Here is a 27296-nt window from a genome sequence, read left to right as displayed (position 1 = left end):
TTGCAGTGAGCTGAGATCTGGCCACTGCACTCCAGCCTGGGCGACAGCGCGAGACTCCGCCTCAAAAAAAAAAAAGAAAAAAGAAAAAACAGAAGCCTCACCTAATCTGTCCATAAAACAAGACTAGTGAAAACGATGACTATGCACAAGGGTAAGCACCACTGTTTTTCGACACCCCCTTTTCCATCGGGTGCACACAGGCACACGGACACACAAGCCTCTCCCCTGCCCCCGCGCCCCGCCTGCGCGCGGAATCTGCCACGCGGTATGAACTGTGCTCTCAGCGGAGAAATACTCTGCTCGGCCCAGAAATTTATGTGTGTTTTGTTTGTTTTAAGTGGGAAGGAAAGGAAGAGAGTGGGGCGTGAAAATGGGAGATCAGTTTTAATTCAGATTTAATTCAAAGGCTCTCGTTTCCTCCCATCTTTCTCTGCATCAAAATGCAAGTAGATCGGTGAAATTTCAAGTTTCTTGGGCCGTTAAATACCCCAATTTAAACGATGGAGGCTGGGAACTGGGGATATAAGGAGGAAATCCAGGGTTGGAAAGGCGGGCAGGGTTAAGGAGGTTCGGGAGCTCCGCAGGGCTGAGGAAACGTGCGAGGCTGCCGCGCCCGGGCAGCGGCTGCGTCTCGGGTTCTTGCCCTGCCCGCTGCCTCGGGTTTTTGCCAGTGACTGCGCCGTCTTGGCTACCCACACCTCGGGTTGGTCTCGACTTTAGGCTAGGCCATTCACTTCCGGTGACAAATCCCTCCCACCACCCCTAGAAATATGTACCGCTTCTCCCACCGCTTTCCTAAGACCGACCGCCCCAGAGAGCCACAGAGCCCGGGGCTAGGGTCTCACCCCAGCGCGGCCGGCGACGCCCAGCTGCGGAGGGAGTGGCCGGGACGGAGCTCGGGGAGGGCAGGGAAGAAAGAAGAAGGGGGTGTGGATCTCACCTTCCCCCGCCCCCACCCCTTCGACTGCAGCAATTGGCCAAAAATATAGTAATCCTTTTTTAGACTTCCCCAGGGCCCCTCGAACCCGGTTGCAGTGAGGAACTCAGTCTCTCCCATCGCAGTGCCCCTCGCCTTCTCCCGCCCCTGTAACTGCCTGCGGGGGTTCAGGAGCCCCCAGGCCGCGCCGAACTGCAGTGGATAGGGGGGAGGGGGGCGAGAAGGATGAGGGCTACGGGGCGGCAGAAATAGGTTGGGGGAAGGGGTGGTGGAAGGGAAAAGAAAAAACCGGAGGCATGCAAGCGGCTCCCTAGCCAGCTGTTCCAGCTGCTGCTTCCTCCGGCGCGGGCCGGGCGGTGCAATATTCCCCCCCCCTCCATCTTTCTCACCACTACCTGTCCCCCCAACCCATCACACGCACTCATCCCTCCCATCCACACCCCTAGTAGCGGATCTCCGGCCTGTAAGGGGGTAGTAGGGAGGAGCTGGGGGGAGGGGGAGGCCTGCGAGTTTCTAACCTTGTTCTTATAAACAAACCCACATGTGCAGCTGCCGCTGCTGCAACTCACCCCACAATCCCGGATATAAGTCCTGCCCCTTTAAGAGAAAAAAAAGATTCCCCCGCCTGCCTCCCACCCCACCCATCCACAAGAACCTTTGTCTTCCCACCCCCATAGTCAGTAGGCCCCGCCCCGTCTCTCCACCCCCTCCGACGCAGAGAAACCAATAGGCGAAGAAAATAAGGCCGGGGGTCTGACATCATCGTGTTAGGCCAATCACCGGAGGCGTTGGTGGGAGGCCTCACAGAGACCACACCCGGAGGAAGGAAGACGAGAGAGGAAGCTTGAAGTCAACATGGAGTCCGTCAGTTGCTCTGCTGCTGCTGTTAGGACTGGGGACATGGAGTCCCAGCGGGACCTGAGCCTGGTGCCTGAGCGGCTTCAGAGACGCGAACAAGAGCGGCAGCTGGAAGTGGAAAGGCGAAAACAAAAGCGGCAGAACCAGGAGGCAGAGAAGGAGAACAGCCACTTTTTCGCCGCCACCTTTGCTCGGGAGCGAGCGGCCGTGGAAGAGCTTCTGGAGCGCGCGGAGTCGGTCGAGCGGCTGGAGGAGGCGGCCTCTCGGCTCCAGGGGCTACAGAAACTTCTCAACGACTCGGTTTTTTTCCTAGCCGCTTACGACCTGCGGCAGGGACAACAGGCGGTGGCGCGGCTGCAGGCGGCCCTGGACGAGCGGCGCCGGGAGCTGCAGCCCAAGAAGCGTTTCGCTTTCAAGACCCGGAGAAAGGATGCTGCTTCGTCTACCAAAGTAGACGCGGCTCCTGGCATCCCCCCGGCCGTTGAAAGCATACGGGACTCCCCGCTGCCCAAGAAGGCGGAAGGAGCCCTTGGCTCCAGCTGGATCTGCGGATTCTCCAACCTGGAGTCCCAAGTCTTGGAGAAGAGAGCCAGCGAGTTGCACCAGCGCGACGTCCTTTTGACCGAACTGAGCAACTGCACAGTCAAACTGTATGGAAATCCCAACACCCTGCGGCTAACCAGGACCCACAGCTGCAAGCTGCTCTGCGGTCCGGTGTCCACCTCTGTTTTCCTGGAGGACTGCAGTGACTGCGTGCTGGCAGTGGCCTGCCAACAGCTCCGCATACACAGTACGAAAGACACTCGCATCTTTCTGCAGGTGACCAGCAGGGCCATCGTGGAGGACTGCAGTGGGATCCAGTTCGCGCCTTACACCTGGAGCTACCCGGAGATCGACAAGGACTTCGAGAGCTCTGGTTTAGATAGGAGCAAAAATAACTGGAACGATGTTGACGATTTTAACTGGCTGGCCCGGGATATGGCCTCCCCAAACTGGAGTATTCTTCCTGAAGAGGAGCGAAATATCCAGTGGGACTAAGCAGTTGTCACTCTGTTCTTCACTCCTACCAAATACTTTCCACGTTGGACTTTCCCCCTTATTGGGTCTCGAAGTTTACTTATTGTCACACTGTGTATGTTTTCAGCATTTTAAGGCTTGAGATTGTAATGGGCTCCTACTTGTAATTTCCATTAAATTCGTAACAGGCGTGAGCCACCACGCCAGGGCTTTATTTATTTATTTATTTTTATCACAATAGTTGAGGCAATAAGGGGGAAGGAGGGTGATTATGTTGCTTTGTAATGGTTTGTGATATTTGAAACATCGCGGTGCATAATAAAGTAGGTCTTCGGTAAATATATGGGTTTTGTGTGTGTGTGTGTGTGTGTTTTTTAGAGATGGGCGCTCCTTATGTTGCCCAGGCTGGTCTCGAACTCCTGACCTCAAGCGATTCTCCTGCCTCGGCCTCCCAAAGCACTTGGATTATAGACGGGAACCAACAGTGTCGAGGCATAAATACATGTTTAATAAATTCCAGGGCTGAGCCCAGGGACTCACGCCTGCAATCCCAGCACTTTGGGAGGCTGAGGTGGGTGGATCACTTGAGGCCAAGAGTTGGAGACCAGGTGCCAAGTGAAACCCCGTCTCTACTAAAAACACAAAAATTAGCTGGGCTTGATAGTTCACACCTGTAGTCCCAGCTACTCAGGATAATTGCTTGAACCTGGGAGGCAGAGGTTGCAGCGAGCCAAGATCACGCCACTGCACTCCAGCCTGGGTGACAGCCAGATTCTGTCTCAAAACAACAACAACAAAATAGGTAATTCCTTTGTCCCTAGCAGAGCCAGATTCTGTCTCAAAACAACAACAACAAAATAGGTAATTCCTTTGTCCCTAGCCATTCAGTTCCTTTGGAGAGTCATCACGCTTTACTTTTTTTTTTTTTTTTTGAGACACAGTTTTACTCTTGTTGCCTAGGCTGGAGTGCAATGGTGTGATCTCAGCTCACTGCAACCTCAGCCTCCCTGGTTCAAGTGATTCTTCTGCCTCAACCTCCCGAGTAGCTGGGACTACAGGTGCACCCCATCACCCCCAGCTAATTTGTGTGTTTTTTGTAGAGAGGGCTTTGCTATGTTGCCCAGGCTGGTCTCAAAGTCCTGAGCTCAAGCAATCTGTCCCCCTTGGTCTTCCAAGTGCTGGGTGGCGGTGCGTGTTTGTAATCCCAGCTACTCGGGATGCTGAGGCATGAGAATCCTTTGAACTTGGCAAGAGGAGGTAGCAGTGAGCCATTATTGCGCCACTGCATTTCCAGAGCAAGACCCTGTATCAAAAAAAAAAAAAAAAAAAAGGAGGTGGTGTTAGGCGTGGTGGCTCATTCCTGTAATCCCAGCACTTTGGGAGGTCGAGGCAGGCAGCTCACCTGAGGTCAGGAGTTCGAGACCAGCCTGGCCAACAGGGTGAAACCTCGTCACTACTAAAAATACAAAAATTAGCTGGGCGTGGTGGCACATGCTTGTAATCTCAGCTACTGGGGAGACTGAGGCAGGAGAATCTCGAGCCCGGGAGGCGGAGGTTACAAGGTTACAGTGTGCTGAGATCGTGCCACTGCACTCCAGCCTGGGCGACAAGAGCAAAACTCCATCTCAGAAAAAAAAAGAAAAAAAGGAAATTTTTGGGTCTTTGCCAGTTTGATGGTTAAAAAATGTTACCTTCCTCTACTAGTAATAGTAATCATCTCCTAACTCATCTCCACATCTCCAATTTATAAACTATTCTGCATACAGCTACTAAATTAGTTTTCTTAAAGTATGTCACTCCTGATCTAAAACCTTGTGAGATTCTTATTATCTGATAGGCTTCCTGGCCTGGAAGACAAGCCCCTCCACCATCTGTTTCAGCCTACTGTTCTTACATGATGTTTTACTGTTTCATCACACACCCTTCATGCACCAGCTAGTCTGAACTAATAATACCCATTAATCAAACACACTATCAATCAGGGCTCTGGCAGGAAACAGATGGCATGCTCAAAATGGATACTTTGAGAAGAGCTTAATACAGGAGCTATTTACAAAGCTGTGGGCAGAGTATAGGAAAAGCAATTAGAGATGGTACACTATCTGTTACCATCCTTAAGGCTGAAGAGACAAAAATGTTACCAGAATGCAGAGAGAGAGTTATCCAGCTACCCGACAGGAGTTTCAGTCCTCAGTGGAGGGATTCTGCCAATGCATGGTGACCTGGCAGGGAGAGAGCTATGGGAATTAAACAATGTCATTCTCTTTTACTGGTCCCTCCTGTTGGAGCCCATCTGGAAATTTCAGGGCAAAGAAATCTGCTGCTGCAGTCCATGTGAGTCAGCTCCCAGGATGTAGAACAGGGTGGAGAAAAATGAAGAATAGATCTGGAGGAGGAAATAGAAGATACTAAGTGCAGGCCAGCTCTGTGGCTGACGCCTGTAATCCCAGCACTTTGGGATTTGCATTGGGAGGCCAAGGCGGGTGGATCACCTGAAGTCAGGAGTTCGAGACCAGCCTGGCCAACTTGGTGAAATCCCATTTCTACTAAAAATACAAAAATTAGCTGGGCATGGTGTCAGGCACCTGTAATCCCAGCTACGTGGGAGGCTGAGGCAAGAGAATTGCTTGAATGCGGGAGGCGGAGGGTGCAGAGAGTCGAGATCATACCACTGTACTCCAGCCTGAGTGCCAGAGCAAAACTCCATCTCAAAAAAAAAAAAAAAAAAAAAAAATTTCAGTGCAAATAGTTTTTGCCGTATTTCCTGGCCTTTTCTCAAGCAGTGCCCACACAGATTGGGTCCGCACGCACTTGCCAAAATTTCATACAAGACAAATGTCACTTCCTCTGAGAATCTGTGATTTTCCTTAGTCTCTTTGAAAATGAGGCATGGGCCAGGCTTGGTAGTTCATGCCTGTAATCTCAGCGTTTTGGGAGGCCTTGGCGGGAAGATCACTTGAGCCTAGGAGTTCAAGACCAGCCTGGGTTCAAGATAGAGCAAGACTCTTGTCTCTACAAAAAATACAAAAATTAGCTAGGCATGGTGGCACACGCCTGTGGTCCCAGCTACTCAGGAGGCTGAGGTGGGATGATTGCTTGAACCTAGAGGTCAAGGCTACAGTGAACTGTGATTGTGCCACTGCACTCCACCTTGGGCGACGGAGTGAGAACTTGTCTCAAAAAAAAATGAGGAGTCTGGGTGCGGTGGTTCACGCCTGTAATCTCAACACTTTGGGAGGCTGGGGTGGGCAGATCACTTGAGGTCAGAAGTTCGAGACCAGCCTGGCCAACATGATGAAACCCAGTCTCTACTAAAAATAGAAAAATTAGCTGGGTGTGGTGGTATGCACCTGTTATCCCAGCTACTCGGGAGGCTGAGGCCCGAGAATCACTTGAACCCAAGAGGCAGAGAATGCAGTAAGCCTAGATCGTGCCACTGCACTCCAGCCTAAGTGACAAAGCAAGATTCTATCTCAAAAAAAAAAAAAGAAAAAAAGAAAAAGTTTAAAGAGAGACCAAGGAACGACCACTATGGGGACCAGGGGAAACTTCTGGTCAATCAAAAAGTACTAAAGACTTACATAAAAGTTAGCTGTAATATTTGAGGAGGGGAAATGAAGGAGGGAGGAGTAACCGCCTTTTCCCCGGCTTTGGTTATTGAAATTCTCCGGGGAGGGCCATTCACGCACATCTCATCAGATATGGTAATTTCCAAGAAAGATGGTTAGAAAGTTGGATGACTCAATGTCCTTGAGCAGAGGAATGCTTATGGACATTAACAAGAACATTCCATAGAAGTTGCAGTTTACCATCCTGGCTAACACGGTGAAACCCCGTCTCTACTAAAAATACAAAAACTAGCCGGGCGAGGTGGCGGGTGCCTGTAGTCCCAGCTACTGGGGAGGCTGAGGCAGGAGAATGGCCTAAACCCAGGAGGCGGAGCTTGCAGTGAGCTGAGATCCGGCCACTGCACTCCAGTCCGGGCGACAGAGCGAGACTCTGCCTCAAAAAAAATAAAAAAATAAAATAAATAAAAATAAAAATAAAAATAAAAAAAGAAGTTGCAGTTTAATAAACCTTGGCAAATCCAGCTCATGCACAAATTTCCCCCAAGGAGCATTGACAGTTTAGCTTTTTTGTTGTTGCTTATTACGACAGGGTCTCACTCTGTTGTCTAGGCTGGAGTGCAGTGGTGCAATCATGGCTCACTGCAGCCTTAACCTCCCAGGCTCAAGCAATTATCCTATCTTATCCTCCTGAGTAGCCACCACACTCGGCTAGTTTTTTTACTTTTTTTGGAGAGTTGGGGTGTCACCATGTTGCCTAGGCTGGTCTTGAACTCTTAGGCTCAAGGATCCTCCCACCTTGGCCTCCCAAAGTATTGAGGTTACAAGTAAGAATAAGCCAATTTTACTTTTTGACTGGGTACATGTTTAGTTTATGTTTATTTATTTGTATTTTATTTTATTTTAATTTCTCTCTCTCTCTCTTTTTTTTTTTTTTTGAGACGGAATCTCTCTCTGTTGCCCAGGCTGGAGAACGGTGGCGTGATCTCGGCTCACTGCAACCTCTGCCTCCTGGTTTCAAGCAATTCTCCTGCCTCAGCCTCTGGAGTAACTGGGACTACAGGTGCGCGCTACCATGCCCAGCTAATATTTATTTATTTATTTATTTATATAGAGACAGAGTCTCGCTCTGTCACCCAGACTGGAGTGCAGTGGTGCGATCTGGGCTCACTGCAAGCTCCGCCTCCCAGGTTCACGCCATTCTCCTGCCTCAGCCTCCTGAGTAGCTGGGAGGGACTACAGGCACCTGCCAACACACCCGGCTAATTTTTTCTATTTTTAGTAGAGACAGGGTTTCACCGTGTTAGCCAGGATGGTCTTGATCTCCTGACTTTGTGATCTGCCCACCGGCATAAGCCACCGTGCCCAGCCCACGCCCAGATAATTTTTGTGTTTTCAGTAGAGACGGGGTTTCACCATGTTGTCCAGGCTGGTCTCCAACTCCTGACCACAGGTGATCCACCTACCTCTGCCTCCCAAAGTGCTGGGATTACAGGCAGGAGCCACAGTGCCTGGCTGATTTTAGTTTCTCTTAATCTTCAATTTTGATATGGTTGTGGCATGAAGTATGTTTCCTGACATGGAAACCCAGACTATAACATTGCATCTCTGGAAACTATGGGCTAGACTTGACTTGGGTTCAACTGTGACTGATGTTAAAGAACCAACTGACTTCTTCAGTCCAGTAACAGCTGTAAGACTGGGATATTGGGGCCAGGCGTGGTGGCTCACACCTGTAATCTCAGCACCTTGGGGGGGGCTGAAGTGGGAGGATCACCTGAGGTCAGGAGTTCGAGACCAGCCTGGCCAACATGGTGAAACCCAGTCTCTACTAAAAATAGAAAAATTAGCTGGGTGTGGTGCATGCCTGTAATCCTGGCTACTCAGGAGGCTGTGGCAGCAGAATCATGTGAACCTGGGAGGCAGATGTTGTAGTGAGCTGAGATCGCGCCACTGCACTCCAGCATGGGGGACAGAGCAAGACTCTGTCTCAAGGGAAAAAAAAAAGACAAAAAAAGACTAGGATACGTCCCCAGGGGCCTTAATAAAAAGTACTGTATGGGCAGTAGCTCACCCCTGTAATGCCAGCACTTTGGGAGACTGAGGTAGGAGGATCACTCCAGCCCAGGAGTTAGAGACCAGCCTGTGCAACATGAGACCCTGTCTCCAACACAAAATTTAAAAATTAGCCAGGCATGGTGGCACATATCTGTGGTCCCAGCTACTCAGGGGGCTGAAGTAGGAGGTTTTTTTTTTTTTTGAGGCGGAGTCTCGCTCTGTCACCCAGGCTGGAGTGCAGTGGCCGGATCTCAGCTCACTGCAAGCTCTGCCTCTCGGGTTTACGCCATTCTCCTACCTCAGCCTCCCGAGTAGCTGGGACTACAGGCGCCCGCCACCTTGCCCACCTAGTTTTTTTGTATATTTTTTAGTAGAGACGGGGTTTCACCGTGTTAGCCAGGATGGTTTCGATCTCCTGACCTTGTGATCCGCCCGTCTCGGCCTCCCGAAGTGCTGGGATTACAGGCTTGAGCCACCGTGCCTGGCCATAGGAGGATTTTTTAATTTAATTTTTAATTTTTGTGGATAAATAGTAGGTGTATAAATTTATGGATTACATGAGATATTTTGATACAATGAGTAATAGTAATGCAATGAGTAATAGTCACATCAGAGTAAATGGGGTGTCCATCCCCTCAAACATTTATCCTTTGTTACAAACAATCCAGTGATACTCTTTTAGTTATTTTAAAATGTACAATTAAATTATTTTTGACTATAGTCACCCAGCTGTGCTAGCAAATACTAGGTCTGATTGATTTTATTTTTATTTTTTCAAACAGGGTCTCGCTCTGTCACCCAGGCTGCTGTGCAGTGGTGTGATCCTGGCTCACTGGAGGTTTGATCTCCCAGGTGTAAATGATCCTTTCACCTCAGCCTCCCCAGTAGCTGGGACTATAGGCCTGCACCACCATGCCTGGCTAATTTTTAAATTTTTTAGAGACAATGTCTCCCTATGTTGCCCAGGCTGGTCTTGAACTCCTGGGCTCAAGTGATCCTTCCACTCCGGCCTCCAAAAGTGCTGGGGTTACAGAAGTTAGCCACTGTGCTCAGCCCTGATTCATTTTTTCTAAATATATATATATATATTTTTTTTTTTTTGAGACAGAGTTTCACTCTTATTACCCAGGCTGGAGTGCATTGGCACCATCTCAGCTCACTGCAACCTCCACCTCCCGGGTTCAAGTGATTCTCCTGCCTCAGCCTCCCAAGTAGCTGGGATTACAGGCATGTGCCACCACCCCCAGCTAATTTTGTATAGATGGGGTTTCACTATGTTGTTCAGGCTGGTCTCAAACTCCTGACATCAGGTGATCCACCCACCTCGGCCTCCCAAAGTGCTGGGATTACAGGCATTAGGACTGCACCCAGTTACCATTTGTTCATTTTTGTTGTGGTTGCCTGTGCTTGTGGGGTTGCCTGTGCTCAAGATATCTTTGCTGAAGTGAAAGGATTGCTTGAACCTAGGAGTTGAAGGCTGCAGTGAGCCCCAATCATGTCACTGCACTCCAGCATGGGCAACAGAGTGAGACTCTGTCCTAAAAAATAGATAAATGAAAATGAAAATAAATTTTTAAAAAGTGCTGCTTTTGTGATTTCTCGATCAGAAAGTTTCTTCTAATAGCACTTTTTTTTTTTAAGATAGGATCTTGCTCTGTTGCCTAGGCTTGTGTGCAGTGGCAGGATCAGGGCTCACTGCAGCCTCAACTTCCCAGGCTCAAGTTATTCTCCCACCTCAGCCTCTGGAGCAGCTGGGACTACAGGTGTGAGCCACCTCACCCGGCTAAGTTTTTGTATTTTTTCTTGTAACAGGGTTTTACCATGTTGCCCAGGTTGGTATAAAACTCCTGGGCTCAAGGGATCCACCCACCTCGGCCTCCCAAAGTGCTGGGATTACAGGTGTGAGCCACTGCGCCCGGCGCACTTTCTATGTTTTAAGGAATAGTAGTGTAATAGAGGGTGCTACTTGACCATCCACATGGCTTGAACTTTCCGCTGTGCCCAGCATGATAGTATTAAGTGTCTGACAGTTGTGATTCCTCTTGCGGAAACCCTTGCTGCTGTCCTTGTGTAATAGGTGGGGACTTATCCTGGGAACAGCTCTCAGATAAATGACTCTCCAGAGTTAGTTGAATAAATAGCTCAGCTCCCTCATCGGAGACAGGATAATTCTGAGATGTGTTTCCCCCCAGGGCTTTCCTTCTCCACAGTAGAAGCTGGTGTAATAGCACAGTCTTGTGGGCTGCCTTCCTGTACCGCTTTGCCACCTCTCCATGGGTGTTATCTGAATCTCTCCAATTAACTACTTTTTATTTTTTGAGATGGAGTCTCGCTCTGTCGCCCAGGCTAGAGTGCAGTGGCGCGATCTCGGCTCACTGCAAGCTCTGCCTCCCGGGTTCACGCCATTCTCCTGCCTCAGCCTCCCGAGTAGCTGGGACTGCAGACGCCCGCCACCATGCCCGGCTAATTTTTTGTATTTTCAGTAGAGACGGGGTTTCACCATGTTAGCCAGGATGGTCTCCATCTCCTGACCTCATGATCCGCCCGCCTCAGCCTCCCAAAGTGCTGGGATTACAGGTGTGAGCAACCGCACCCAGCCAATTAACTACTTTCACTCCCAGTTTAGGGTAGCGTTTTTAGTGTTTCTCGACCTTTTTTTTTTTTTTTTCATTATCACTCCCATAAAGACCCTTTTTAGACATTTTATTTTATATTTATTTATTTATTTTTGAGACAGGGTCTCACTCTGTCACTCAGGCCAGAGTTCAGTGGCGCGTTCACAGCTCACTGCAATCTCTGCTTCCCAGGTTCAAGGGATCTTCCTACCTCAGCCTCCCAAGTAGCTGGGACTACAGGCATGTGCTACCATATCCCTAGCTATATTTTTTTGTATTTTTGATAGAGATGGGATTTCACCATATTGTCCAGGCTGGTCTTGAACTCCTGTCCTGAAGTGATCCCCTGGCTGTGGCCTCCCAAAGTGCTGAGATTACAGGTGTGAGTCATGGTTCTTGGCCAGATCTTTTTGTTTTGAAAAGATAGGGGCCACACAGATTTCACATTGGGACTTCTTTTTCCTAGTTATGCCCCTGGGGAGAGGAATAGGAAATGAAGAAAATTATGGAACATTGAAAGTAGATGGTAGCAGAGGCTTGGCATGGTGGCTCATGCCTGTAATCCCAGCACTTTGGGAGGCTGAGGTGGGCGATCACCTGAGGTCAGGAGTTTGAGACCAGCCTGGCCAACACAGTAAAACCCCATCTCTACTAAAAATACAAAAAATTAGTCAGGCGTGGTGTGCACACCTGTAGTCCCAGATACTAGAGAGGCTGAGGCACAAGAATTGCTTGAACCTGGGAGGCAGAGGCTGTGGTGAGCCAAGATTGTATTGCTTCACTCCAGCCTGGGCAACAGAGTGAGACTGTCTCAAAAAATAAAAATAAAATAAATAAAGTAGATAAGGGCCAGGTGTGGTGGCTCATGCCTGTAATTCCAGCACTTTGGGAGGCCGAAGTGGGTGGATCACCTGAGGTTAGGAGTTTGGGACCAGCCTGACCAACATGGAGAAACCCCGTCTCTACAAAAAATACAAAAATTAGCCAGGTGCGGTGGCAGGCGCCTGTAGTCTCTGAGTCCCAGTTACTTGGGAGGCTGAAGCAGGAGAATCACTTGAACATGGGAGGCAGAGGTTGCAGTGAGCCAAGATCACACTACTGCACTCTAGCTTGGGTGACAAGAGCGAAACTCTGTCTCAAAAAAAAAAAAAAAAAAAAAAAAGTAGTTGGCAGTAAAGAGTACTGGATTCCTTAAACAGCTATCTCACTGAAAACAACTATAAATGCTAGATAAAATATATCAAAATACTTGTAAAAAGACATGATGGAGCTGCAAAGAGAGTAAAGATTATGTGGATATGGGCAGAGAATTACCCAAGTGCCAAGGCAAGAGACTGAAGGCACGAACTGTTTCAGTATAATAAAAAAAAATAGTTAAAATAAAAATAGTCATAATACAAGTTAGACATAGAGAATGATCATGGACATTATCAATCATTAGTATAAACATTATTAATCATTAGCTTTTAATGTTACTCTTTGTTGTATTACTAATATAACCAAAAAATAACCGGCGGGTATAGGGTCAGGTGCTGAAGGGACATTGTAAGAAGTAACCAAGAAAGCAAAAGGTGAGTCCTCTGTTAGGCCCACATAAGGTCCACTTGAGGGCTCCTTGGTCGAGCGGTAACGCCAGTGCCTGGGAAGGCACCCTTTACTTAGCAGACCATGAAAGGGAGTCTGCTCCATCAGCTTCTTGTGGGAGGCTGGATACTGTCCAGGCCTGCCCACAGTCACCCAGAGGCTTAAACCCCTCCTCATGACGCTGTGCTTCAGTGGTCACGCTGCTTGTCCACTTTCATGTTCCTCCCATACTCCTGGTTCCTCTTTAAAGTTCTTTGAAGATAGCGGTAGAAACAATAGTGAAAGTCTTAAAGTCTTTGATCTTTCTGATAAGTGCCTAGAAGAAAACACTGAGGTACGCTGCCTTCCCCCTCTGCTTCAGCTACCTGTAAGGGAAGGGCCCCCCTGTCCTATAATCACGTGATTTGCTTGACATCAATCACTTGGACGACTCACCCTCCTTACCCTGCCCCCTTGTCTTGTATACAATAAATAACAGCGCACCCAGTCATTCGAGGCCACTACCGGTCTCCATGTCTTGGTGGTAGTGGTCCCCCGGGCCCAGCTGTTTTCTCTTCATCTCTTTGTCTTGTGTCTTTATTTCTTACAATCTGTCGTCTCCGTACACGGGGAAAACACCCGCTAAGCCCCGTAGGGCTGGATCCTACATGTGGAGATCAAAAAAAAATTTTTTTTTTTTTTTTGAGACGGAGTCTCACTCTGTTACCCAGGCTGGAGTGTAGTGGCAGGATCTCAGCTCACTGCAACCTCTACCTCTCGGGTTCAAGCGATTCTGCTGTCTCAGCTTCCGGAGTAACTGGGACTACAGGCATGCGCCATCACGCTTGGCTAATTTTGTATTTTTAGCAGGGACAGGGTTTCACCATGTTGGTCAGGCTGGTCTCAAACTCCTGACCTCAGGTGATCCACCTGCCTCGACCCCCCCAAGTGCTGGGATTACAGGCGTGAGTCACCACACCTGGTGGAGATCAAAATTAATCCAGTGATGTGAGGTAATTCTTTTTTTTTTTTTTTTTTGTGAGGCAGAGTTTTGCTCTTGTTGCCTAGGCTGGAGTGCAGTGGCGTGATCTTGGCTCTCCGCAACCTCTGCCTTCCTTCAACCTCTGCCTCCAGGTTCAAGCGATTCTCCTGCCTCAGCCTTCCGAGTAGCTGGGATTACAGGCATGTGCCACTGGGCCCGACTAATTTTGTATTTTTAGTAGAGATGGGGTTTCTCCATGTCAGCCTGGTCTCGAACTCCTGACCTCAGGTGATCCACCCGCCTCAGCCTCCTAAAGCGCTGGGATTACAGGCGTGAGCCACTGCACCCGGCTGATGTGAGCTCATTCTAAAACTGACTTTGTTGTGGGGCTGGGAGAGCTCTTGAACTCTTGTAACCTTGAATTTCATTTTAATGACACTGGAGAGAGGAGACAAGAAGGCAGACAGAAACCAAAAACTGAGACTTCCAAAGGGCAGAGTCTACTGAGCCCATCTTCAATGTAAGAGTATGCTGTGGTCTGAATGTCTATGCTCCTTGCTGTGATGTTATGATATTTGTTGGTTTTCATCCACATTCCTGGGTCATAATTCCCATAGCCCTTGTTCTGGTGTTTCGTTATAATGTTGGGTGTGTTGGGCCTCAGGGGCAAGTCTCTGACCTTCTCCTGCCCACCTTCCACTCGAATGTTTCCCCACCTCTCTGACTGTGGATCCTAAGACCTTCCCAAGAGACGATCTTGCCCTGTACTGTGGGGGAAGGAATACTGTTGTCATGAAGCTTCCAAAAAAACCCCAAAAAGACCCAGCAGCCCTGGAGTCAAAGCTGGTTCCTGGCCCAGTCCCATCCTGAAGCAGCCTGCCTCCCCTTTCCTTTCAACATGACAGAAGCTGCTGTGTCCTTCGCCAAGGACTTCCTGGCGGGTGGAGTGGCCCCAGCCATCTCCAAAACAGCGGTAGAGCCCATCGAGCAGGTCAAGCTGCTGCTGCAGGTGCAGCATGCCAGCAAACAGATCACTGCAGATAAGCAATACAGAGGCATTATAGACTGCGTGATCTGTATTCCCAAGGAGCAGGGAGTCCTATCCTTCTGGTATGGTAACCTGTCCAATATCATCAGATACTTCCCCACCCAGGCTTTCAATTTCGCCTTCAAAGATAAATACAAGCAGATCTTCCTGGGTGGTGTGAACAAGAGGACCCAGTTTTGGGGCTACTTTGCAGGGAATCTGGCATCAGGTGGTGCTGCTGGGGCCACATCCTTGTGTTTTGTGTACCCTCTTAATTTTGCCTGTACCCGTCTAGCAGCTGATGTAGTTTAATAAAGCTGGAGCTGAGGCCGAGCACAGTGGCTCACACCTGTAATCCCAGCTCTTTGAGAGGCTGAGGCGGGCGGATCACCTGAAGTCAGGAGTTTGAGACCAGCCTGACCAATATGGAGAAACCCCATCTCTACCAAAAATACAAAATTAGCCGGGAGTGGTGGTGCATGCCTGTAAACCCAGCTACTCAGGAGGCTGAGGCAGGAGAATCGCTTGAACCTGGGAGGCGGAGGTTACAGTGAGCTGAGATCGCACCACTGCATTCCAGCCTGGGCAACAGAGCAAGACTCTGTCTCAAAAAAAAAAAAAAAAAAAAAAAAAAAGCTGGAGTTGGAATCTGAAGCCTCGGTGACTGCCTGGTTAAGTTCTACAAATCTGATGGGATTAAGGGCCTTTACCAAGGCTTTAACGTGTCTGTGCAGGGGATTATCATCTACCGAGCTGCCTACTTTGGTATCTATGACACTGCAAAGGGAATACTTCCAGATCCCAAGAACACTCACATTGTCATCAGCTGGATGATCGCACAGACTGTCACTGCCATTGCTGGGTTGACTTTCTATCCATTTGACGCCGTTCGCTGCCGCGTGATGACGCATCACGGCGCAAAGGAACTGACGTCATGTATACAGGCACGCTTGACTGCTGGAGGAAGATTGCTGGTGATGAAGGAGGCAAAGCATTTTTCAAGGGTGCATGGTTCCAATGCTCTCAGAGGCATGGGTGGTGCTTTTGTGCTTGTCTTGTATGATGAAATCGAGAAGTACACATAAATTATTTCCTAGGACTTTTCCCACTGTGAATAGGCATGTTGTGTTATATAACTTATGTTGAGCATTCTTGACAGACTCCTGGCTGTCAATTTATCAGTGGCAACTGTTTACTGGCTGAAATGGGAAGAAATAATATTCATCTGACCAGTTTTCTCTCTCTCTCTCTCTTTTTTTTTTTGAGACAAAGTCTCATTCTGTCACCCAGGCTAGAGTACAGTGGCACAATCTTGGCTCACTGCAACCTCCGCCTTCCAGGTTCAAGCGATTCTCCTGCCTCAGCCTCCTGAGTAGCTGGGATTACAGGCGCACACCACCATACCTGGCTAATTTTTGTATTTTTAGTAGAGACAGGGTTTCACAATGTTGATCAGGCTGGTCTCGAACTCCTGACCTCATGATCTGCCCACTTTGGCCTCCCAAAGTGCTGGGATTACAGGCATGAGCCACTGCGCCTGGCCTTAGTTTTCTCTTAAAGCCATTTCCATGATGACGATGATGGGACTCAATTATATTTTTTATTTCAGTCACTCCTGATGTATAACAAATTTGGAGAAATAAAAATGTCTTTAAAAAAAACACAAAAGGCCGGGCGCGGTGGCTCACGCCTGTAATCCCAGCACTTTGGGAGGCTGAGGTGGGCGAATCATGAGGTCAGGAGATCGAGACCATCCTGGCTAACATGGTGAAACCTCGTCTTTACTAAAAATACAAAAAATTAGCAGGGCGAGGTGGCGGGCGCCTGTAGTCTCAGCTACTCGGGAGGCTGAGGCAGGAGAATGGTGTGAACCCAGGGGGCGGAGCCTGCAGTGAGGGGAGATCGCGCCACTGCACTCCAGCCTGGGCGACAGAGCAAGACTCCGTCTCAAAAAACAAACAAACAAGCAAAAACAAAAAACAGAAAACCCAAAAAGATAGGGTCAGTGAGCTTCAGGGTAGCTGAACATGTGGAGGTTTCTGGAGAGTACCTCACCCAGGGAGCGCCCAGAAGCTCCACACCCCTTCTCCCATGCTTTTTTATATGTACCTTTTTATTGTGCCTTTTTATATGTACCCTTTGCAACAGTCTTTTTTTTTTATTCATTTTTTTATGGGGGCGGAGGGGACAGAGTCTCGCTCTGTCACCCAGGCTGGAGTGCAGTGGTGTAATCTCAGCTCAGTGTAACCTCTGTCTCCTGAGTTCAAGCGATTCTCCTGCCTCAGATTCCAGAGTAGCTGGGATTACAGGCGCCCACCACTATGACCAGCTTTTTTTTTTTTTTGAGTTGGAGTCTTGCTTTGTCACCCAGGCTGAAGTGCAGCGGCATGATCTCAGCTCACTGCAACCTCTGCCTCCCAGCTTCAAGAGATTCTCCTGCCTCAGCCTCCCGCGTAGCTGGGATTACAGGCATGCGCCACCATGCCCAGCTAATTTTGTATTTTTAGTAGAGACAGGGTTTCTCTATGTCGGTCAGGCTGGTCTTGAATTCCCGACCTCAGGTGATTCGCCCGGCTCAGCCTCCCAAAGTGCTGGGATTACAGGCATGAGCCACCGTGCCTGGCCTAATTTTTGTATTTTTAATAGAGATGGAGTTTTGCCATGTTGGCCAGGCTGGTCTCGAACTCCTGACCTCAAGAGATCCACGTACCTCAGCCTCCCAAAGGGCTGGGATTACAGGTGTGAGCCACTGCGCCCAGACTTCTTCTGTGTTATTTCTTTTTTAATTTTTTTAAATAGAGAAGAGGTCTCAGGTGGGGCATGGTGGCTTACACCTGTAATCCCAGAACTTTGGGAGGCTGAGGCAGGCGGATCACAAGGTCAGGAGATTGAGACCATCCTGGCTAACACGGTGAAACCCCGTCTCTACTAAAAAAACAAAAAATTAGCCGGGCATGGTGGCGGGTCCTTGTAGTCCCAGCCACTTAGGAGGCTGAGGCAGGAGAATGGCGTGAACCCAGGAGGCGGAGCTTGCAGTGAGCCGAGATCACACCACTGCACTCCAGCCTGGGTGACAGAGCAAGACTCCATCTCAAAAAAAAAAAAAAGAAAACCGTAATTCTCAATCGATGGTGATTTTACCCTGCTGGTGATATTTAGCAATGTCTGGGGACATTTTTGGTTGTCACAATTAGGGAATGGCGGTGGATACTACTGACAAGTAGTGACTAGAATGCACCAGACGGCCTCACATAGCAAATAATTTTGTGGCTCAAATGAAGAGCCAGTTTACATATAGAGACATGATTATCAGACTGACAGCTGACTTTTTTCTTTCTTTCTTTATTTTTATTATTTTGTTTTATTTTTTGAGATGGATTTTTGCTCTTGTTGCCCAGGCAACAAGAGGTTGCAAGTTGCTCACTGCAACCTCTGCCTCCCAGGTTCAAGCCATTCTCTTGCCTCAACCTCCCGAGAAGCTGGCATTACAGATGTGCACCACCATGCCAGCTAAGTTTTGTATTTTTAGTAGAGACAGGGTTTTACCATGTTGGCCAGGCTGGTCTTAAACTCCTGACCTCAGGTGATCCACCTCCCTGGGCCTCCCAATGTGCTGGGATTACAGATGTGAGCCACTGCGTACTACCTGACTTCTTAATGATGACAATGGGAACTGGAAAACAATGGAATAATAGTCTGAGCTAGGTGTGGTGGCTTACACTGTAATCCCAGCACCGTGGGAGGCTGAGGTGTTGGATCACTTGAGGTCAGGAGTTCAAGACCAGCCTGGACAACACTGTGAAACCCTGTCTCTACTAAAAACACAAAAATTAGCTGAGCATGGTGGCATGCACCTGTAATACCAGCTACTCAGGAGGCTGAGGCAGGAGAATTGCTTGAGCCTGAAAGGCAGAGGTTGCAGTGAGCCTAGATTTCTTTTTTTCTTCTTTTTTTTTTTTTTTGAGATGGAGTCTCACTCTGTTGCATCCCAACTTTTTTTTTTTTTTTGAGACAGAGTCTCACTCTGTCGCCCAGGCTGGAGTGCAGCAGCGTGATCTCGGCTCACTACAACCTCCGCCTCCCAGGTTCAAGTGATTCTCCTGCCTCAGTCTCCTGAGTAGCTGGGATTACGGGTGCCTGCCACCATGCCCAGCTGCCCAGCTAACTTTTGCATGTGTTTTTTTTTTTTTCTTTTTTTTTTTTTCCGAGACAGTGTCTTGCTCTGTTGCCCAGGCTGGAGTGCAGCGGTGCAATCTCAGCTCACTGCAAGCTCTGCCTCCCAGGTTCATGCCATTCTCCTGCTTCAGCCTCCCGAGTAGCTGGGACTACAGGCACCTGCCACCACACCTGGCTAATTTTTTGTATTTTCAGTAGAGACAGGGTTTCACTGTGTTAGCCAGGATGGTCTCGATCTATTGACCTCGTGATCCGCCCGCCTCGGCCTCACAAAGGGCTGGGATTACAGGCGTGAGCCACCGCACCCGGCCAACTTTTGTATTTTAATAGAGACGGGGTTTCGCCACGTTGGCCAGGCTGGTCTCGAACTTCTGACCTCCTGATCCACCTGCCTCAGCTTCCCAAAGGGCTGGGATTACAGGTGTGAGCCACTGCGCCCGGCCCATAACAGTTTTTACACCAATACTAAAAACATTCTAAAGGACAAACTTCAGAAAAAGGGAAAATAACCCTTGGGAAGGAGACACACAGGAAAAAGTAGTGAGCAGGAACATTGATAAACATGTAGCACGTTTAAACAAATGTTGACTTATACAAAAAAAAAAAAAAAGACTTATGGTTTGGCACACAGGCTCACACCTAGAATCCGAGCACATTTGTGAGGCTGAGGCCAACAGATCACCTGAGGCCAGGAGTTCAAGACCAGCCTGGCCAACATGGGAAAACCCAGTCTCTACTAAAAATATAAAAATTAGCCAGCATGGTGGTCCATGACTGTAATTCCAGCTACTTTGGAGGCTGAGGCAGGAGAATTGCTTGAATCCTGGAGGTGGAGGTTGCAGTGAGACAAGATCGTGCCACTGCACTGCAGCCTGGGTGATAGAGTGAGACTGTCTCCAAAAAAAAAAAAAAGAAAGAAAGAAATATTCGAACAACACAGTGACACATTTTAAAAAGAGCATTGGCCTTGTGCAATGGCTCATGCCTGTAATCCCAGTGCTTTGGGAGGCCGAAGCAGGCGGATAACCTGAGGTCAGGAATTTGAGACCAGCCTGGCCAAGATGGTAAAACCCCATCTCTAATAAAAATACAAAAATTAGCTGGGCACCATGGCAGGCGCCTGTAATCCCAGCTACTCAGAAGGCTGGGCAGATAATCGCTTGAACCTAGGTGGCAGAGGTTGCAGTGAGCCGAGCATGCCACTGCACTGCAGCCTGGGTGACAGAGTGAGACTGTCTCCAAAAAAAAAAAAGAAAAAAAAAAAGAGGTTTGCACCCAATTGGTACATGAGACACACTTTTTTCCCCAAACACTTGTGGAATATTGACCACAGGACAATTGGCCACAAACTAGGTCACAGAGCAAGTCTCAGAGTTTTGTTTTTCTAGGTTTGGCATTGTACATGTTATGTTCTCTCACTACAGTGCAACTTTTTTATATTTATATTTTTTATTTCTTTATTTTTATTTTGTTTTTATAGAAACAGGATCTCACTGTGTTGCTCAGGCTGGTCTCAAACTCCTTAGGGTTATACCCTAGAGAAACTTCTGCACAATGGCAGATAGCCACAAATGTGGTTGGTTGTTGTTGTTGTTTTGAGACGGGGTCTCACTCTGTCATCCAGGCTTGAGTGCAGTGGCTCAATCACTGCTCACAGCAGCCTCAATCTCCCAGGCTCAAATGATCCTCACACCTCAGTCATGAGTAGCCGGGACCACAGGTGCACACCACCACGCGCAGCTAATTTTTGTATTTTTTATACAGACATGGTTTCACCATGTTGCCCAGGCTGGTCTTGAACCCCTGGGCTCAAATGATCCTGCCTTGGCCTCCCAAATTGCTACGATTACAGTTGTGAGCCACTGCGTCCAGCCAGAAATGTTGAACGAGCTCTATGCATGAAAGTAAAACTCTAGAAATCATCCATGTATCTCCTGGCAGAAGAATGTGTACTATGTGGTATGTTCTCTGTATGACAATGAACGATAGCTACATGCAACATGTGTGTCTCTTAAAACATGTTGACTGAAAAAAGAGCAGATCCCTGAAGACCATCTACACAGTATCATACAATTGTTGTAAATCTCAAAAACATCAAAAATTTGTTTGTAGGGAAGCACTTAATGATTTTTATATGAAAAAGAAAAAGCTGGCTGGGTGCAGCGGCTCATGCCTATAATCCCAACACTTTGGGAGGCTGAGGCGGGCAGGTCACCTGAGGTCAGGTGTTCAAGACCAGCCTGGCCAACATGGTGAAACCCTGTCTCTGCTAAAAAATTAGCTGGGCATGGTGGCAGACACCTGTAGTCCCAGCTACTCGGGAGGCTGAGGCAGGAGAATCGCTTGAACCTGGGAGGTGGAGGTTGCGGTGAGCCAAGATTGTGCCATTGCACTCCAGCCTGGGCAACAAGAGCCAAACTCTGTCTCAAAAAAAAAAAAAAAAAAAAAAAGAAAGAAAACGAAAAAGCTAAGGTGTTCAGATTAATGGTGACCTCTTGAGTGAGAGGGAGAGTGCATTAGTCAGCTGTGGCTGCTATGACAGAATACCATAGACTGAGCAGCTTGAGCACCAGGCATGTATTTTCTCAGTTCTGGAGGCTGAAGTCCAAGAGGAAGGTGCCAGCAGGGTTGGTTTCTGTCAAGGCCTCTCTCCCTGGCTTGCAGATGGGTGTTCTCATGGTGTCCTCACATGGCCTTTCCTCAGTATTGGCTTGGGGAAAGCTCTGGTCTCTTCCTTTCCTTTTATTTTTATTTTTATTTTGAGACAGGGTCTTGCTCTGTCACTCAGGCTGGAGTGCAGTGGCAAGTCTTAGCTAACTGCAACCTCCACCTCCCAGGCTCAAGCGATCCTTCCACCTCAGCTTCCCAAGTATAGGCATTTGCCACCATGCCTGTTTAATTTTTTGTACTTTTTGTAGAGATGGGGTTTTGCCATGTTGCCCAGGATGGTCTCAAATGTCTGACCTCAAGTGATCCCCTGGATCTTGGCCTCCCAAAGTGCTGGGATTACAGGCATCAGTCACTGCACATGGCCCCTCTTCTCTCTTTTTTTTCTTTCTTTCCTTCCTTCCTTCCTTCCTTCCTTCCTTCCTTCCTTCCTTCTTTCCTTCCTTCCTTCTCTCTTTCTTTCTCTCTCCCTCCCTCCCTTCCGTCATCACCTCAGCGGCCTCCTTCTCCTCCTCTTCCTCCTCCTCCTTCCTCCTCCTTCTCCTCCTCCTCCTCCTTCTTCTTCCTCTCTACTCCTCCTCCTTCTTCTTCTTCCTTCTCTTCTCTTCTCTTTCTTTTTTTGTTTTGAGACAGAGTCTTGCTCTGTCACCCCAGGCTGGAGTGCAGTGGCACGATTTTTGCTCATTGCAACCTCCACTTCCCGGGTTCAAGTGATTTTCCTGTCTCAGCCTCCTCAGTAGCTGGGACTACGGGCGTGCGCCACCATGCCTGGCTAATTTTTTTTGTATTTTTAGTAGAGACAGGGTTTCACCATATTGGCCAGGATGGTCTTGAACTCCCGACCTCAAGTGATCTGCCCGCCTCTGCCTCCCGAGGTGCTAGGATTACAGGTGTGAGTCATCGTGCCCAGCCCCTCCCTCCCTCCCTCCCTTCCTCCCTCCCTCCCTTCCTTCCTTCCTTCCTCACTCTTTCTTTCTAGGTTGGGGTGCAGTGGCCTGATCACAGCTCACTGCAACCTCCACCTCCCAGATTCAAGCAATTCTTGTGCTTCAGTCTCCCGAGTAGCTGGAGTAGCCTGACACCACACTGGCTAAGTTTTGTAATTTTTGTAGAGACGAGGTTTCACCATGTTGGCCAGGCTGGTCAAACTCCTTACCTCATGCGATCTGCCCACCTCAGCCTCCCAAAGTGCTGGGATTACAGGAGTGCCGGGCCACCACGCCTGGCCAAGAAAAACGGTATAATGTCGTTATTATAACAGCATTAATGGTTATTTCTCCCCCCGCGCCCCAAATTCGAGAACTTTATTGGACAGAGCTCCGCGCAGGGCCAAGGAAGTCTCGGCGGCGAGGCCGGCTCCATCCGGGAAGTCCCAGCAACAGGAACCCACAAGGCACTTATCTATAGCTAAGGTTATAGACAGCTGCGAGACCAGGGCCTTTCCGCAGACGCGGGAACAGGCCAGATCTTCATAAACGGGCATCCAGTAAAGAGAAATGACAATTCTAAATCACCTGCATACACAGAGCACTCTAGGGGGTGAGGCGCTGGGGGCCTGGAGGGGCGATGAGTGGGCCCAGATGTCCACGGCACGGGGCGGGCGGGGGCAAGGCCGGGGCAACAGACAATGGGCACTAGGACACTGCGATCAACTACACTGTACAAGATCAACTACTGGGGGCCGCGGCCCTGTGCGTGTGCGGCAGGCTCTTCGTTTTGGACTGAGGAGGGTTGGTCTTTACATCGTATTCTGTGGCTGGTGGGCTCGGAGAGGGGCTACTTTGTGGAGAGGATGAGGGCGACGATGAGACCATAGAGGCTGAGCACCTCGGCGAAGATGAGGGTCAGGATCATGCCCATGAATAATCGGGGCTGCTGGACCGTGGCTCGTACACCGGCGTTCCCCACAATACCGATGGCAAAGCCGGCTGCCAGGCCGCTCGGGCCCAGGCTCAGGCCGGCGCTTAGCTGGAGGCAGCTCCTGTAGAGGCTGATGTCGTCATTCAGGGAGCTGGCGATGAGGACTGCCACCACCAGGCCATAGATGGCAATGATGCCAGCCATGACCACTGGGATGATGGACTTCAGCCGCATAAGGGACATGGCCGCGATGCCGGCGCCGCTCTTGACCGTGCCATAGGCAGCGCGCCGGGCGCTGCAGACCATGGCGGCCGAGGCGCCCATGACGGCGGAAAACGAAGCATACTCGGGGCGGTTATTTGACTCAGACAGTGTCTGCGGGTGGGGAGGGGGCGAGCTCTGCGGGCCGAGGCGGAGGCAGAGGCGGGGGCTAGGACTGGCCGGGCGCTAAGGCGAGCACGCGGGCGGCGGCGAAGGCGATCAGCATTAATGGTATTTCTAAAGAAGAAAAGTGAACCATCCTTAATTCCGCTATTCTATTATCTCTATAATAGATGTCTCGCATCTAGACTCATATCCGTTGGTCCGGAGGCAGGAAGGAGCCCTCCCTTCTCTGACAGATAAATTACTGCTTCCTTTGCAGTCTACTTTTCTCTGCTTGTTCATCGCCATATCTTGCCTTGATTCGTACTTAAAAGGTTTGGCCAGTGACATTTCTGATGTGTCTGTTCTTTTTCTGTTACTTTTCTGGGTAATTTAACATGCTGGGGATGCGAGCACGTTAAATTTCCATCCATTGAAGTCATTCTATTTCTGGCCACCAGGGGGCATCCACAGACTTGCTATGGGCTCAGCGCCGCCCTCCTTGTCGTATTTACAACCTCAAGGTCATTTCAGGAGAAAGAGGTGCCTGACTAATCGGGTTATCCTTGTAGAGCTATTTTTAAATTTTTGTTTCTGGTTTCTACATTAAATATTTCTTCCTCTTCTTCCCTCTGATTTTCTCTTGTCTTCACGTGTGCTTCTAAGAGGCTGTCTCCTAAGATAGCAGTCACAGTCATCTACATCCTATTTACTGCAGGACAATCGTCTTCCGATTTTTTTTTTTTCCGTAGGAGGTATTAGTCCTGTGGTTGTCTGAACATTCTCTTTTGGAAAAAGCAAAACAAAACGAAACAACTTCAAATATGGCAGCAATTCTTTTCAATGTCCTTGATGATAAAGAGTTGAAATCCTTTGATAATCCAAAGCTATTAGAAGCCAACATTGGTCGTTAGAAGAGTGATCACTTTGGGTAATATTGTTTTTGACCCAAAATGCTGTGTGACAATAGTATAACAAGAATGTTTCCCCATATGGCTCAGGACCTGGCTTTGGAAGTCACTCCCAATTGGAGTCCAGACTTGAGCTGAGCAATGGAATAAGTGCTTTGTTTTCCAAGGTGACTGTTGGATGGGAAAACTCACATCTCATTGCTTAGTTCTCACACCTCCTCTGCCTGTGGAGAATACTCCTCTGATTTACATAGTGATTTGGAGATGTTAAAGAGGAGTGTGTGGGTGGTGAGTCTGGTGTAGGGGAATCAATGCACATAAGGGAAGAAAGGAGATTCTGGATTAGAGATTTGACCCACTTGCCACCAAGCGCTCACAGGCCTCATATTCTGATCATGAAACCCTTTTTGGTATTAGGTGGACAGGAATTCGATGACAAGATTGGTTTGTTCTCTCTCTTTTTTTTTTTTTTTGAGATGGAGTCTTGCTCTGTCGCCCAGGCTGGAGTACAGTGGTGTGATCTCAGCTCACTGCAACCTCTGCCTCCTGGGTTTAAGCAGTTCTTATGCCTCAGCCAGCCTCTGGAAGTATAGCTGGGATTACAGGTGCCTGCCACTGTGCCCAGCTATTTTTTTGTTGTTGTTTTTTGTATTTTTAGTAGAGATAGGGTTTCACCGTGTTGGCCAGGCTTGTCTTGAACTCCTGACCTCAAGTGGTCCACTTGCCTTGGCCTCCCAAAGTGCTGGGATTACAGGCATGAGCCACCTCACGTGGCCTTGGTTTGTTCTTAAACGCCCTTATACTTATGCACAGGCTGTTCTGAGAAGTGAGATTATTGGGTCTTTGGGAATTTTAATGCATTTTAAATTTTAGGGTGGGTAAGGTGGCTCACACCTGTAATCCCAGCAGTTTGGGAGGTTGAGGCAGAAGGATTGCTTGAGCCCAGGAGTTTGAGATCAACCTGGGCAACACAGCAAGACTCCATCTCTAAATTTTTTTTTTTTTTGAAAATTGTAATAGGTATAGCTAACTTGCCCTTCCAAAGGGCTGTGAAACTTTACACTCTAAAGATAACAAACAACATTATTAAAAAGTGAGCATGCGGCCGGGCGCGGTGGCTCAAGCCTGTAATCCCAGCACTTGGGGAGGCCGAGACGGGCGGATCACAAGGTCAGGAGATCGAGACCATCCTGGCTAATACGGTGAAACCCCGTCTCTACTAAAGAATACAAAACACTAGCCGGACGATGAGGCGGGCGCCTGTAGTCCCAGCTACTTGGGAGGCGGAGGCAGGAGAATGGCATGAACCTGGGAGGCGGAGCTTGCAGTGAGCTGAGATCCGGCCACCGCACTCCAGCCTGGGCGACAGAGCCAGACTCTGTCTCAGAAAAAAAAAAAAAAAAAAAAAGTGAGCATGCTGGGCATTGTGGCAGGTACCTCTAATCCCAGCTACTCAGGAGGCTGAGGTGGGAGGATTGCTTGAGTATAGTAGTTTGAGACCAGCCTAGACAACATAGATAGACCCTGACTCAAAAAAAATAAAAGCAGGCAAAAGTGCTGAATAGACACTTCACCAAAGAATATAGGCAGATGGCAAATAAGCACATGACACATGACAAGATCAAATGTCATTAGGGAACTGCAAATTCAAACAAGATACGGCAACACAACTATTACAGTGGCTAAAATCCAAAACACTGACAATATCAAATGTTGGCAAGGACATGGAGTAAAAATTGCTGGTAGGAATGCAAAATTGTACAGCCACTTTGCAAGACCGTTTGGCAGTTTCTTACAAAGTTAAACATAGTCTTACTATATAACCTAGCCATTGTCCTCCTAGATATTTACCCAGATGAATGGAAAACTTTTCACCAAAAGCCTGCACATGGATGTTTATAGCAGTTTTATTCATAATTGTCAAAAATTGGAAGCAACTAGGATATTTTTTGATAGGTGAATGGATAAATAAACCGTGGTACATCCATATGATGAAACATTATTCAGTGATAAGAAGAAATGAGCTATTAAGCCATGAAAAGATACAGAGAATCATTAATCACATATATTGCTAAGGGAAACAAGTCAGTCTGAAGAGGCTACATATTGTATGATTCCAACTGTATGATATTCTAGATAAGGCAAAACTATAGAAACAGTGGTCTCCCAGGGCTGAGGAGTGAGGGAAGGAGGAATGAATAGGCGGAACACAGCAGGTTATTAGAGCAGTGAAGCTATTCTGTATGATACAGTAATGATGAATATATGACATTATGCATTTGGTAAAAGTGATAAAATTATACGCACAAAGACTGAACCTTAATGTAAACTATAGACTTTAGTTAATAATAGTGCATCAATATTGGTTAATTAATTGTAACAAATGTACCACATTAATGCAAGATACTAATTATAGGAGAAACTGGTTGGGGAGATGGGGAGTAATGGGAACTCCCTGTATTTTCTGTTCAATTTTTTTTGTAAACCTAAAACTACTCTAAAAAATAGGCCGGGCGCGGTGGCTCAAGCCTGTAATCCCAGCACTTTGGGAGGCCGAGGCGGGCGGATCACGAGGTCAGGAGATCGAGACCATCCTGGCTAACATGGTGAAACCCCGTCTCTACTAAAAAATATAAAAAATTAGCCGGGCGAGGTGGCGGGCGCCTGTAGTCCCAGCTACTCGGGAGGCTGAGGCA

At 48.4% G+C, this 27296-nt stretch overlaps 2 protein-coding genes and 1 pseudogene across 3 annotated transcripts; 2 read left to right on the top strand and 1 right to left on the bottom strand.

The window, feature by feature from the left end:
• The first annotated feature begins 1651 nt into the window (after positions 1-1651).
• Positions 1652-3151, top strand: TBCC (tubulin folding cofactor C). Its single transcript, XM_033217189.1, has one exon. It carries the CDS (start codon positions 1793-1795, stop codon positions 2831-2833), a length of 1041 nt encoding a protein of 346 aa, XP_033073080.1. The 5' UTR covers positions 1652-1792; the 3' UTR covers positions 2834-3151.
• Positions 3152-14380: 11229 nt separating this feature from the next.
• Positions 14381-15822, top strand: LOC117088533 (annotated as a pseudogene). The gene is made up of 2 exons (XR_004439244.1): positions 14381-14929; positions 15280-15822. The product of XR_004439244.1 is annotated as an ADP/ATP translocase 2-like (transcript).
• Positions 15823-22975: 7153 nt separating this feature from the next.
• On the bottom strand, positions 22976-23804 carry LOC117087227 (V-type proton ATPase 16 kDa proteolipid subunit-like). The gene has a single exon (XM_033217185.1). It carries the CDS (start codon positions 23648-23650, stop codon positions 23243-23245), a length of 408 nt encoding a protein of 135 aa, XP_033073076.1. The 5' UTR covers positions 23651-23804; the 3' UTR covers positions 22976-23242.
• Between the last annotated feature and the right edge of the window lie 3492 nt (positions 23805-27296).

This window comes from Trachypithecus francoisi, unplaced genomic scaffold (assembly GCF_009764315.1).
Source record: "Trachypithecus francoisi isolate TF-2019V2 unplaced genomic scaffold, Tfra_2.0 Lachesis_group10, whole genome shotgun sequence".
Classification (NCBI taxonomy): domain Eukaryota; kingdom Metazoa; phylum Chordata; class Mammalia; order Primates; family Cercopithecidae; genus Trachypithecus; species Trachypithecus francoisi.
Note: the sequence above shows the minus strand (reverse complement) of the source record. Positions and strands in the feature narration are given on the sequence as shown.

What these genes read in the sequence shown, in the direction of transcription:
- LOC117087227 (XM_033217185.1), bottom strand. Translation starts at nt 23,650, where the DNA reads ATGGGCGCCTCGGCCGCCATGGTCTGCAGCGCCCGGCGCGCTGCCTAT.
- TBCC (XM_033217189.1), top strand. Translation starts at nt 1,793, where the DNA reads ATGGAGTCCGTCAGTTGCTCTGCTGCTGCTGTTAGGACTGGGGACATG.